The sequence below is a fragment of the Crinia signifera genome, chromosome 9, assembly GCF_055691185.1.
Source record: "Crinia signifera chromosome 9, ASM5569118v1, whole genome shotgun sequence".
Taxonomy (NCBI): domain Eukaryota; kingdom Metazoa; phylum Chordata; class Amphibia; order Anura; family Myobatrachidae; genus Crinia; species Crinia signifera.
Window position 1 is genome coordinate 149,354,107 of NC_139225.1, and position 13,683 is coordinate 149,367,789.

At 46.1% G+C, this 13,683-nt stretch overlaps 1 protein-coding gene across 1 annotated transcript; it reads left to right on the forward strand.

Moving 5' to 3' along the window:
• The first annotated feature begins 576 nt into the window (after window positions 1–576).
• On the forward strand, window positions 577–13,272 carry LOC146036291 (uncharacterized). The gene is made up of 9 exons (XM_083160210.1): window positions 577–720; window positions 1,438–1,548; window positions 2,189–2,467; window positions 3,338–3,457; window positions 3,549–3,638; window positions 3,810–3,944; window positions 7,166–7,318; window positions 9,565–9,698; window positions 11,660–13,272. Exons 2-8 carry the CDS (start codon window positions 1,444–1,446, stop codon window positions 9,661–9,663), a joined length of 981 nt encoding a protein of 326 aa, XP_083016336.1. The 5' UTR covers window positions 577–720; window positions 1,438–1,443; the 3' UTR covers window positions 9,664–9,698; window positions 11,660–13,272.
• The last annotated feature ends 411 nt before the right edge of the window (window positions 13,273–13,683 follow it).

Consider the following 13,683-nt stretch of genomic DNA (forward strand, 5'->3'; position numbering starts at 1 on the left):
CCACGCCGACGTGGATAGTGGGTGTATTAAAAGGTCGGAGGACGGGTACCGCTGCGCTCGCCACGCTTCGGGTTGGCGTTGATAGTGGGGGTGGCGTGGGGGTGCTTTTAACATTGTAAGCACCCATTAGGGTGCTTAAACAATTAAAAATCGTATTGCATTGCATGCGGCTATATGGCATGCAATGCAATGTGATCGCAAAGGATGCCATAAGGATTCCTAGTACCGTACTAGGTGCTGCTGACCCCATCCTCTCCCCCCAGGCATGGCTGCAGGATGTATGGGCAGTACAGTATATGCACTAGGTGCTGCTGAGCCCCATCCTCTCCCCAGGCATGGCTGCATTATGTATGAGCAGCGTATTATGGGCAGTACAGTATGTATATGTACACTAGGTGCTGCTGGACCCCATCCTCTCTCCCCAGGCATGGCTGCAGGATGTATGGGCAGCACAATATATGTACTAGGGGCTGCTGAGCCTCATCCTCTCCCCCCAGGCATGGCTGCAGGATGTATGGGCAGCACACTCAGTATGTACATGATGATTGTGTACACTAGGTGCTGCTGCAGGGGGATGGAGGACAGGGAGGAAGTGACGAGCAGGATACAGGAGGAGGAGGGCAGAGCTTTGTGCAGAGCCAGCCTGAGCTACAGGGAACGTTCTGCAGCAGCATCACAGCAGCAGGAGCCGGCAGAGGGGCACAGATACTGGCAGGGTGGGTGAGTTGTAGCACTGGGGGGATGCAGAGGCACCGCCATCACCCCTCCAGCTGCTGGTAGTCACCTGTGCATGCTGCTAGCACTGCACTCACTGGCGCTGCATGCACGCTGCTGCAGCCGGGGAATAAGTGGGAAAAGCAGCAGCATACTCCTCACAGCAGCGTGCACGGGTTGGGGGGTCCTGAGCTTCATCAGGAGCGGGCGGAAGGCTGGAGATAAAGCATGCCACCCAACTTTTCCCAGGGATGCAGCGCGCGCCCGAAATGGTGGGGGCGTGGTCACGGGACAATGGGCGTGGTCTGCATATATAAATATATATTATATATATATATACATACATACACAGTATGTGTGTGTGTATGTATGCATATATATATATATATACATACATACACACACATGTGTTTGACATCATCAATGTTATAACACTGATGGTGTCTCATAAATATATAAACTAACAGATTGGTTTGGGATGCTCACCAAAATTTGGCAGTGAGCGGTGAGCAACCAACTTGTATTACTAGGCGCCCCCTCATATCGTACTTTCAATAGTTTTTTTTTTCTATCACTATTACTAGGCAGCCTGTGCAACATAATATTCTAGCTGTATAGATAACAATGGTCCCTCATAAACAATAACAAATGTTTTAATTGTTTATTGTATGATAAGAGATTGCTGTAATCAGGCTGAAAATGGAAATATTTTGCTTTGTGCAGGGAATTATGAGCTCCCGCAAGACAGACACCAGCTCTAAGCGGAAGAGGACACCGCCACAAAAGTTGAAAAATCGAAAACTATTTGCAGCCTCGAGAAATGACACAATAGAGGTATGGCTTGCGGGTTACCCCTCATGTCAATTAGTGTTCACTCTAGCGCCCTGGAGTTTTTAAAAACCTATGCAGTTCCTCTTCCCTGCCTGGGATGTCGCTCTCTGGTGTGGTGCTTATAGCACAGGTCTGGTCTGCCTATCGGTGCTGAAATACAGACCACACTGTGCTAGAAGGACTACAGATGATAAAATCTTAGCAGCTGCTCTTACAAGGAGAAGATTTATCTATCTCAAAATGATGCATTTTTGCATCTGAGTTCACGCTATTGTTATCTGTTATCAACTACCTTTTTGCAAGAAATGCCTTGTCCATGATCTTTTTGATAGGAAGTCTGACGTGTTTAACATTAATATTCCCCCTATCTCTCCATGGTGAAAACTTTGAGGAGTATACAGAGAGATAAAGCACATAACCAATTAGCTTCTAACTCTCATTGTACAAGCTGTGTTTGAAAAATTGACAGGTAGGAGCTCATTGGTTGGAAAGATAAATTACTAACTGGATCTTCTCCAACAATATGTATGCATATCTCAGAGTGAACGGCTAATGATAATTGGGCCAAAAAGCTAAATATTAAAGCATAGCATGGCAGTTATTTTTGTTTGCTTTTGGGTTTCTCCCCACTATTTTATACCAGAAGTCAGCTCACATGTCCAGAGAGGACGATGATCAGGAGAACCAGCAATGCTTCTCAGGACACCACGAAACGCTGCAGAACAAGGAAAACGTGCCCAAATCTCAGCAGAACAAGAAAAATCTGCCCGAAGCACAGTCTAAAAAGGACAACATGACTGAAATTCCACAGAACAAGGAAAACATGCTGGGAAAATATTCCAGCGGCACTGCAACCGCACACAGGGGCCGAGGGCGGCCGAAAGGCAGCAAAAACAAGACTTTCCCTTCAAACCCAACCAGGGTGAGAGACTAATGCATGTTTCGGTTTCTCAGGGGACTTGAATATATATATATATAGTGGTGGCTGTTTGATCGAGCTCTTCATGTACAGTGTAAGCAGCCATTTTGTGAGGCTAAAACAATATAACTGAGATGGCTGCCCTTCCATTTTCTAAAAACAAGTGACATCAAATTTCAGACAGGGACCAAAGAGATAGATGCACATAGACTGTGAGGGCAATTCAATTGCTACAGGCAACATCATCCCTTTTTATTTACCAGATTTACCCCTTAGTGTTAGTGATGCACTAAATGAGGTTGATGAGCCCATATTTTCAGTCAAAATTCCTCAAATTTACCTTTGAGTTTTTATTATAATTATTGTGAATAACGGTGCTAAGTATTTGTAGCGTTTCTAATTTTATTTTAGTCTGAACTATTATGCATTACTGCATTCTGGCTGATGGCTGCCTTGATGGTTGTAGTGTTCCTTCTAGGAACTGTGGCGGGCAGAAGGCAGCGTAAGGGGGGGCGGACTGGGCCCACCGATGTCACTGTTGTGGGCTGTCCCAGGCCGCCAACGTCACAAAAAGGGCGTGCCAGGGCTGAACCATCACGAAAAGGGGTGGGCCTGGCTGCCACCATCACTAAAGGGGGCAGGTCCAGCCCCTCCGAAGTCTCTGCACTGCCGAGACAGCACCGGGCATCACCATCTACGGCGGCGCTGGGCTTCCCCGGTCACACCGGCGGGGTTGGAGGCAGGCTCTTTCAGCGGGGCACTGCTAGAGAGGCAGGGCGCAGTGCCCCGCTAAAACAGCCTAGCGGGAACACTATGGTTGCTCTACTTGTGATTAAGCATCCTATTGGCTAAGCATTGTCTTGCTCCTCATAGGTCTACTCGGTCCGCGAGGGAAAGTCTCTGGTATATGCGCCAAGAATAGGTGATACAAAGACTAATGATGGAGCTGACACCCCCCACAGAGGAAGAGGGAGACCAAAGGGAAGTACGAAGGTGAGAGGAGGACAGATACTGTATGGGCACTTATTCTTATAAAGCGTAACATCAAGGAGAGCGTTTTGTGATCCATCTTCTTCTTCTTCAGGTAAAACGAATTGATGACGACATGCCAAAGAGATCGCGAGGCAGGCCGAAGGGGAGCAAGAACCGCAAACCTTCCAAGGCTTCACTGACGGTGAGAGGAAGGGTTACGTTGTGAAATGAAACAGAAGACCCCTCTATCGCCCGCGTACATTAACATTAAATCCATTTTTTATGCCGATTACCCGTTCATGGTCAGAGATCAATACTGTATAACTTCACTTATTTTTCCTTCATATCGCTCATTGTTCCCTGGTTTCCACAGAAGCGGATACCCGGAACTCCGAAAATGGCGAGAGGACGGCCACGTAAGGCACCAGCGGCAAACGAAGGCTCTGCTCCAAAAGGAAACAGAGGGCGGCCAAAGGGAAGCTTGAATAAAATTCCATCTGCGAGACAGGTGAGGTGGCTTCATACAGTCCGTCATGTCCACCACCCACGTATCATCTCTATGTCTGTCTGCCGTCCGCATCTTTGACTGTCTGCTTCTGTAATGGTGCAGGGAGAAGAGCGAGAAGATAAAAATACTGGGCATTAAGTGGACAAAAAAACCTAGACTTCCTTCTTTATCCACTAGGGGACACTGGAGCATTACGCTGGGGTATAGGCAGTGTAGCCTGAAGTGGTGTCTCCTCTTCCGTACCCTAGCAAGAGAGTTTATGGTGCCTGTTGGAACCGGGCGGTTTTTCCCCGGGTTTTATTTATTTCACTTTTGTTCCTTCAGGCAGACTCTGGCTACAGGAGTCTCCTGGCCACATGGAAGTACTTTCGGAAGGACCTTTCACTTCCGTGCAGGCTCTCCAGGCAGATGGAGGACAGATCAGCATCTGCCTAGCCCTTGCTTCTGGGTGGCCCTGCTCGGTGCCTGATAGGTGCCCAGAAAAGGGAACTTACTCCACCCTATTCCTAGAAAGAAGCTCTCCCTTCTTCTTCACCATGGAAGCCATTATTCAGGTGTCCCAAAAAGGGCCCATCATGTTAAAGAAGCTCTTCATTGAATGACCTTTGTCCCTGGCATGGGATGGTTGCAGGACTCCTCGGTGGACATCATTAGGTTAGCATGTCCCCTCACCATTTTTATACCCAACCGGAGGTTTTTTTTTCCTCGATTTTCTGGGCTTCTTGTTTTCATTATCAGCTGAATGGGTTCCCTCTGCCTCCAGCCAAGTACTTATATGGACCTTACGTGACAGCCCTGTCTAGTCCCCGTTTTTTGTCTTGGGAAGGATTAACTTCTCTAGTTCTTTCTTGTCAGTGTTACTGGCTTGTGTATTCTATACAGTCAGGATACAGACTTACTGTAGATGTCCACTGGGCCTCTTAGTGCAGTTAGTTGGTTCAGGCCTGTATGGCTTCCGATCCTCTCTCTCCTATATGTGGTCTGTTGTTCTTCCTGGTCCCATTCCAGGTCCACTTCTCACAACTCCTGCCCACCCCTGGATAGATTGGGGTCTACTGAACACATTATATATATATCTGTAATTCACTTTATCCCTGCTTGGTGGCAGTGTTCAGTTTCTCTTTTCTCCTTAACACATCTGAAGCTCTTGACTACTGAAGCAGGGATAAGCCCGGGCCACCCGGGTAGCTCTCATTTGGCTGGGTAGGTTGTTCATTTCTCAGTAAGCTTCCAACATTCTGTGGCGCTTTCCAGTATGGACGATTGTTTGGTACTTGTGGATTATCAGGGCATTGTACGATGAAAAATCGCGTTGCATCGCATGCGATTTTACCCGATTTCTAATTGTCCAGGCACCCAGATGCCTTACTACCATGTTAAATGCCCCCAGGGACCCGATTTTTAATTGTATACCCACCCTCATGGGTCATGAGTATGTGAAATGCCCCCCCATTGTTAACGCCACCCCACTATGAACGCCGAAGCGTGGCGAGCGGCGGCGGTGGTACGCGTCCTCCGACCTTTTCAAACCCCCACTATCCACATCAGCGTGGAGTTTTATAAAGTGTGGCGAGCGCACGTGTATACCTATGAAGTAATGCGCGTCCGTTCGCCGCGCTTCGGGCTCGCCACACTTTATAAAATCAACTCCACGCCGACGTGGATAGTAGGGGTATGAAAAGGTTGGAGGACGCGTACCGCCGCCCCTCGCGGGCTCTCTACGCACGCTACGCTTCGGGTTGGCGTTGATAGTGGGGGGCCGTTAACAATGTGGGGGCATTTTACATATTTATTACCCATCAGGGTGGGTATACAATTAAAAATCGGGTCTAGGGGTGCCATTTAACATGGGACTCAATGGGAAATCGCATCACATCGCATGCCATTGTAATGGCTTGCGATGTGACCCGATTTTAAAATTGTATACTCAGCCAGGGAAAAGGCTGAAATAGGGTCCATCACATACCGTAATAAGTGGTATGCGATGCGATGGGCGCCGTGATAACACACAAGTACCGATTGTTTTTCCAGGGACCCCTGTGGCATCTCGTCAGGTGATGAGACTGGATGGCACCACCTCTCAAGTATATGTTTCCATGTCTCTTCTAGATCACAGGTTCTCAAATGTGTTCCTCAGATTCCCTCACAGCGCATATTTTGCAATTGAAATAAGTGAAATAATTAGCTCCAGCTGTGGATCTTCCAAAATATGTCAGTGAGTAATGAAAGCACCTGTGTGCCTGCCTGGGAACCTGGAAAACATGAACTGTGTGTGTGGGAGGGGGGGGTCTGAGTTTGAAAACCCACTGTTCTAGATGTTCCCTGCTGGGCCATCTTCTTTTTTAGTTTTATTACAGAAATCTGTGGAGACTCCAGTAGTCCTACGTTCCTGGGTGACTGGCCAAGGTTCCTATTGGTTGGAACAGCGGGAGTGGCTGTTTACTGTATTTTAACCAAGCTTTCATCTGGTGTAACTGTTCTCTTCTGGCCACTTTCTTTGGTTCCTAGTCTTTAGACCTTCTGATTCGGGGACTGTTTGGTGTTTTCTGCTTCCATTCTTTTCTTGTGTTCCAACATCTCCTGCTGCTCCTGTCCTCACTAGGGGGCCGGTTGTCTCTTCTCTTGTCTCAGTCTCTTCTTTCGCCCCCTTTTTCTCATGGACTTTCCCTTACCTACGGTGATTTCCCTTCCATGGGATTTTATGTTCAACCTTCTCCTTTGTGGTTGCTTTAGGACAGTCGGAAGCCCTGTTATGGCACTGCTGCTTTGGAGATAGTCTTCTGCCTGTAGGATGACCTCGGTCCTTGTTGGACATTAACCATAGAGCGTTCCTCCCTTAAGGACTGCTTTGGGATGTCTCCAACCGAATGCTCCAGTAAACCATGGTTTAATTTCTCCAATTACATGAGAACAGGGAGAGGTATTTTCATAGTAATGACAGTCCAGTGACTAAAGGGGGAGATTTATCAAACCTTCTCAAGAACACAAGAGGAGAAGTAACCCATAGCAACTAATCATCTATCGGTTATCCATTACACTGTATAAAACCTTATTGCCTCTTCCCCTTGATGTGTATTATGTGCATAGAGCTGGTCCGTACGCAGTCATTGGTGTTCATTGTGGATTATTTGTACCCTGACCTATGAAATCAGGAGGGAAGATAAAACGTTTGTGTTGCTCGCGGCAACGTCTCATGTTACTGTTGCATGGTATTCTTTCAGCTAGCTCTTTTAGCGGGGATCCACGAAGAGAAAAAGAGGGGCCGCCCAAAGAAGATTATATTCGACGATGTTGTTATTGTGCCTATGTCCTCAAAGCGCCCCAGAGGGAGACCAAAGAGCACCGGGAGTTTCGTAGCGGTGTCCACCATCAAGGTAAGTGACCTTTGGGCTGAGTTATCAGACCGTCTATAGGCCTAGCTGTTGCTCATAGCAACCAACTCAATTCTGCTATAATTTCTATAGAATGTGTTAGATCCGTGGTTCTAAACGCCAGTCCCCAAGTACTGCCAGTGGACCATGTTTTGTGGAAGCCAGGTAACGTCATCTATTTAGTAATGTTCCCACCTGCTTCCATAGACGGAAATCCTGAAAACATGACCTGTGGGAAAAACATGACGGGTTCAGATTGAGTAACACTGTGCTACATAAATGGAAGCTTGAATCTGATTGGTTGCAATGGGTAATGCCCCTTCTTGTCCTCTTCAGGTTAGATCAATTTCCTCCCAAGAGATTATAGGACAATTCTTGCATAAGTACATTACTAATATCAAATGTTCCCTCTGTATTGTATAGAAGAGAACTATCTGTTCATTGATATACAGCAAGTCAATCAGCTTCTGTACCAACCAATCAGCTTCTGTCATTTGTCAAGCACAGCCTGTAACATGACCGTTAGGAGCTGATTGGCTGATACTTTTTCCCTCTGCTTTATCACTTTCCATAGCTTAATACCGCTTCTTCTGTATTAATCATAAAGTTATGATGCATCTACCTTTTAAAGAAGTCTAATCAGCGGCCTTTTGGGATTGGGGCTTCCTTTAGGGAGTGTCACACCGGTACACTGACTTGTCACAACTGAGCAGCCTCTGACCATGCTCACGCAATTTCCACCGTGCCCAGCAATCCTCCAGCCCAAGACTTCTCCTATAGCAGCAGCCTTTCCAGGGCGAATTAGGACCGCCTTGTACTCAGATGCCCCCAGGTCTTCTGAAAGACAAAGTGGCTATTGGAGGCTGGGCAGTAGAAATTGTACACAGTGAGGTATACTCAGAAACCCACAGTCTGGAAACACAGGGTGTGCTAATAAAGATAATAACAGGGCTGATTGTAACAATGCAAAGGGTATTATCAGCAACAAAACAAGATTCTGTTTGTAAAGAGACCATTTGAAAAGACAAATGCAATAATGCAGTAGGTGTTATAAGCAACTAAACAAGAGACTGTTTTTAAAGACAGATGCAACAATGCATAGGATGTTATAAATAACTTACAGATGTAGCGCCTGTCATTCTTGCAGGGGCTGGCGGTAGATTCACCAGCCGCCAGAAGGGGACGCGCTTCGCCGACGGTCCCCCCTTCCTGATTCCACCCCACTAACCCTGCCCATCTCCCTGAAGCAAAGACGGGCAGGGTTCGCATCCCCCGCCAGCAGGAAACTGGGATGCGCCTCCCAGCCAGATAGAGCCCCAGTTTGAATGGATCGCCGGTTCGCCAGAGGGGGTGGTCTGGCGAGCCCCGACACTGAATAAAGGGCGCTCCATCTGTATGTAAACACTCTGCAGTGTGAATAATGCAACAATGCATAAGATGGAAAGACAATAAATGACAAGGTTAAGACTGGCCTGCGTGGAAGCTTCACACCAGGATCTGGGCTGCAGGGGAGCTGGGACAAACTGGAGTAAATGGCAAGGTCTCTGACACGCAGGTACACCACAGCTGACAGGTTCAATGGGAACTATCACCAGCAATTTGGGGAGTGGCAGCCAGAGACTAAAAAGGCCGTGCAGCTAATGAGCAACTGATTACAGATGAGTGCAGCTGCAGCAACCGTAATCTTTCCTGGACAATGGGAGACGCCGCTTGCACCTGGCGTTCTCATTGCCAGGCAACCGATGGCCCTGAGCGCCCGGTGTCAGCCTGTTGCTAGTCGCCGGGCGGATAACAGCAGCACGTGCACCTGGCATCTTCCGGTTATCAGGCGACGGCCGGGACGCGCGCCTGACAGGGAGTTAAGAAATTTATGGATCTTCTACTAAACTACGGGTCATCTTGAGGGAGGTCCACCAAATATAGTTCCCCCGTGACCATCCTTTCTCCATCAGCCTAGGTCAGTTGTTGGGAACCTTTTATTTTAACCATCGGGTGGTGTAGCACCTTTTATTATCCAGCGATTTGTCTGAATCGGGTGGTGGGACAAGGTCCCTCCCCATTAACTGTCTATATTGGAGGTCAGATGTGGTCTGTAGTTTCTGAAATTACACTGATTGTCTCTTAAATGATCGGTATTAGGACAGCACTAATACAACACATGTAGCGTCCCCCCCCCCCGAATTCACATTGATGTGATGGAAGTCGTTGTCCAAGAGTGAGGCATAAAGTTCTGGGTTTTTCTTTTGCAGCTGGAAAGTTCTGTACCTGATGTGGAATATGAAGAAGATTACGACGATGATGATATTACTGATGATGATGATGATATTACTGATGATGATGATGAATAAACCATCGGAACCAAGCTTAACCCTTGAGAGAACTGGTAATTGCTGTTCTCAGGTTGCAGTCTGTTATTGGTCTATTTTGACTATACCCTGATATTCATCATGACCGGTAAAAGGGGACAGACCCATCTCCTTCCCTGTGCTCCAATATCAATGCAGACCAGTCTATATGATCACGTGGTGTGACAAGGAATCACATACACTGGATAAGATGAAGTCTTGGTCTATATTTTGTAGCAGGTAATCAGCAGACCAGGTAATCAGCATAGGCAAGCATGGTTCCAGCAATGCAGCATACAGGTGTCACAGCATGGACAAACTTCTCAGTGTGTTCCAGTGGTTCCTACTGTAGCTCACACCCCTGGCCTGTCACCTGGGCAGCTGTTCCACCACCAGGAGCAATGACCCTCTGCCCTGGAAACACTTATATCAGGAGAACACAGATGCTGCTAATCAGCCCAACCCTGATCACATCAGTTTTCCCACTGCTCTAAAACCTGGACTGGATCCTCCACATTACCACATTGTGGAAGTATGCTGTCCCTGCCACAGTAGGATACTTAATACAACTGTGTACATGTTACCAGGGCTGTGGAGTCGGTAGATAAATGTTCCGACTCCAGCTCCTCGTACTTCTGACCTCGACTCCGACTCCTCTGTATTAATATGCGAATGTATTTGATACATTCCTTAAAGGAAAGAAAGGCAACATAAATATTATTACTACAGAAACTAGAGGCTGGGAAGCCAACAGTCTACTGTATTGAACAGTTTAAGCAAAGGACAAACAATGAAAACAAAGTTTTATTAAATTTTTTATTAATTAATGAAATGGCTGGATAGTAGCAGTAGGCATAAACATCAGGAGCTTTACCAGTTCAAAGATAAAAACCACATTATTTGGTTGTTTTGGGAACAAAAACAATAGGAAAGGTTCAGAAGTGTGGAGCATGAGTTCCGCATTCTTTAGGACGAAAACAAAAGTCAACGAGCCACAATCTCCGCTGGTTTGCTTGCTCGTCACCATTCAATTCACGGACACAAGGAACGATTTCTTTACCGAATCGTTACTGGCGACGAAAAATGGTGCCTGTACATCAATATGAACCAGCGAAAGGAATGGCTTAGCCAAGGTAAACAAACGACCCCGCGCATGAAACAAGATCTTCATCCGCGAAAAAAGATGTTGTGCGTATGGTGGGAGAGCTTGGTTGAATGAATTTTTCGAGTCTACACCAGGTGATTTCTACCAACGAGGTATTGGAAACCTTATTGAACATTGGAAATAAGTTGTAAACTACAAGGGAGAATACATTTATAAGTATTGGTGCTCCGAACCTATCATCGAAGTCCACGGGGATGGTAAATCGCGCAAATGTGAGAACCGTGTAAACTAAAAATAGAATCCCCCAAAAAGTGGGATTGGGTCTACATGACAATGTGCACACTTTTTGGAGTATTTTTTCTGTTGTTGTTTGAAAGCACTGACTACCTATTTACCTGTCGACATAATGAATGTTAAACATATGGTTTTGCCATGTACAATGGAACTGGTGTAAACTAGCTGCCCCAAGCCCACGGTCATGCTAGTGTAAATGAGCCCAGTCTGACTGGCATCAGGGCTGAAGTAAGTGTTGGGGGGGGGGGCACTGTCCATTGTCCATTGTATATTGATCTATTTGTATTATGTCATGCGCTTATGTGTCATCAAAAGTATAGGACCAATTCTAGTCTCCGATAACCATTGGCTGGTGCACAATTGATCTCCTTTCCCTTAGTTCCATAAAAAAAATAAGGGCCCCTCACCCTTTAGGGTCCACTTTGCATGGTACGGCTACACTCGACCCATCTCTTCCTACTACCTGTGTAAACAATGTAGGCGCGATTCACCGACAGACACCTTGGGCAAAAACAGTCAAATCTATCCATCATATTTTCACTGTCCGCTATTTTGCCTCTCCCACTTATTTCCGTTCTAAATTACATTTTCTTCTTCCAGGAAATCCTCTGGTGACCAGGACACACAGCATTGTGAATTTAGAAGACAACGGCTTGTCCACAAGATGGCATTTTGTAGTAGTCGGACAGTGTAATATTATGTACATTTTGATGTGCGGTGATTGTTTTTAAAGTTGTGCGTTTCAAAGTTGACAGCCTGAAATGTTTTTTTTTTCTGTTTGTTACAACGCTTTATTGTAATTTACTGGCGAACATAATTTCTACAAATGTGAATTATAATGAGGAGGAATTTTAACTTTTCTGTTTTGTTGTTACTTTCTATTAGCGTAATATCACTAATGTAGTCAGGATTTTTTTTTTAACAAATGACCTCAATTTCCCAAAAAGTCCATGTACTATTAAGTCCTGTGAAAAGGGACGCTGGGGGTGGTTAGGGGAGGTGAGGGGCAGCATTTTTCATTTCCTTCCTTCCTTATGATGTCATGCTTTATCGTGGGCTGTTTATGCAGTAGCGCATGCATTTCTGCTGAAAGATGCTGACGATGGAGAGAAGAACTTAATGGTTTCTTGAATGAAGCACAGACCGGGGGCTTCCTTACACAATGCAGGCTGGACACAATTATATATACACAAGTATGAGGTGTACGGGGTCTATATTTTAAAAGTCAAAAAGTCTGATCGAGGGTAACGGGTTTTGTATCAAAGAGTTGCCGCTGTTGCTACCCGTGCTTATGCCAGCGTAAGAGCTTGTTTAACCCTTTGAGCGCCAATGTCTGTTAGAGATGTGCAAAATATCCGCAAAAAATGCCGGCGTCGCTCACATTTGTTATATAAATTCAAATACAAAAATGTGTTTAAAAAAACATATTTCCTATGTATTGACAAATACACTTGGCACTGAAAGGGTTAACAGGGACTGCAACGGTGTAAGTATCCGGTATGAAGATGATGATAATAGAAGATAATTAATGCCAAAAATTGTTAGAAAACATTTTCAAATAAATATTTGGATTGTTATTCCTTTAAAAAAAAAAAAAAGGAATTGAAAGCCAGCTCCAGGATTCCGATTCCACTGTGCATGCGGTAATGGGCTACCAGGGTCATGCATGTGTCCAGGAAGTCCGGCCCAAGCTGGCAGAGGTAGCGGAGAATCTCATTGAGGTTTTACGGATTTATAGTAAATCATCCGGTCACGTTGTTTTTTTATTAAATAGACCCCTTGAATTTTTGGTAAAAGATAACTGAATGAAGTGGGGGACAGGATTAATGATCTTCTCAGTCCTGTAATACAATTGGATGCGGTGGTCTCCAGCTGGGAACACACTAGGCTAATTGTGCTGTTAGTGTGTACCCATATTAACAGTATACAGATTAGTGGTTTATTTATTTTTTTAAATTACAGACCAAATATCTGACATGTATTCTCGGTTCATCTGGTCATGGAAGTGAGGCATTGGGGTGTGAGGTTATACGTGTGCTGGGCAGTTACGTAGGCATATGGGTATCAGAAAATGGGCTGTACATATGCTTTTTCTACATTTGTAAATGATCGCTCGGTATCATAAATAAGTGTTCCCTTTTTTTGTTCTATGCTTTTAAATATAGTGTAGTGTCCTGTAACCAGTTTTACAAAAATAAAGTGTCAAGTACGTTTTTCTCTGTTTTTATTGATTTGCTTGACGTGCTGTATGTGAAGGCTGCGTGCACCTCTGCTGTGCCTGTACTGCAGGGCTGTGTGCTCCTCTGCTGTGCCTGTACTCCGGAGCTGCGTGCTCTTCTGCTGTGCCTGTACTCTGGGGATGCGTGCTCCTCTGCTCTGCCTGTACTCCAGGGCTGTGTGCTCCTCTGCTGTGCCTGTACTTCGGGGCTGCGTGCTTCTCTGCTGTGCCTGTACTCCGGGGATGCGTGCTCCTCTGCTCTGCCTGTACTCCGGGGATGCGTGCTCCTCTGCTCTGCCTGTACTCCAGGGCTGCGTGCTCCTCTGCTGTGCCTGTACCCCAGGGATGCGTGCTCCTCTGCTGTAACTGTACCCCAGGGATACGTGCTCCTCTGCTGTGCCTGTAC

Excerpts from the sequence above, each read along its gene's own strand:
- LOC146036291 (XM_083160210.1), top strand. The coding sequence starts at position 1,444 with ATGAGCTCCCGCAAGACAGACACCAGCTCTAAGCGGAAGAGGACACCG. Across the intron at positions 1,549-2,188 it reads CGAGAAATGACACAATAGAG|AAGTCAGCTCACATGTCCAG; the intron begins GTATGGCTTGCG and ends ATTTTATACCAG. Across the intron at positions 3,945-7,165 it reads AAATTCCATCTGCGAGACAG|CTAGCTCTTTTAGCGGGGAT; the intron begins GTGAGGTGGCTT and ends GTATTCTTTCAG.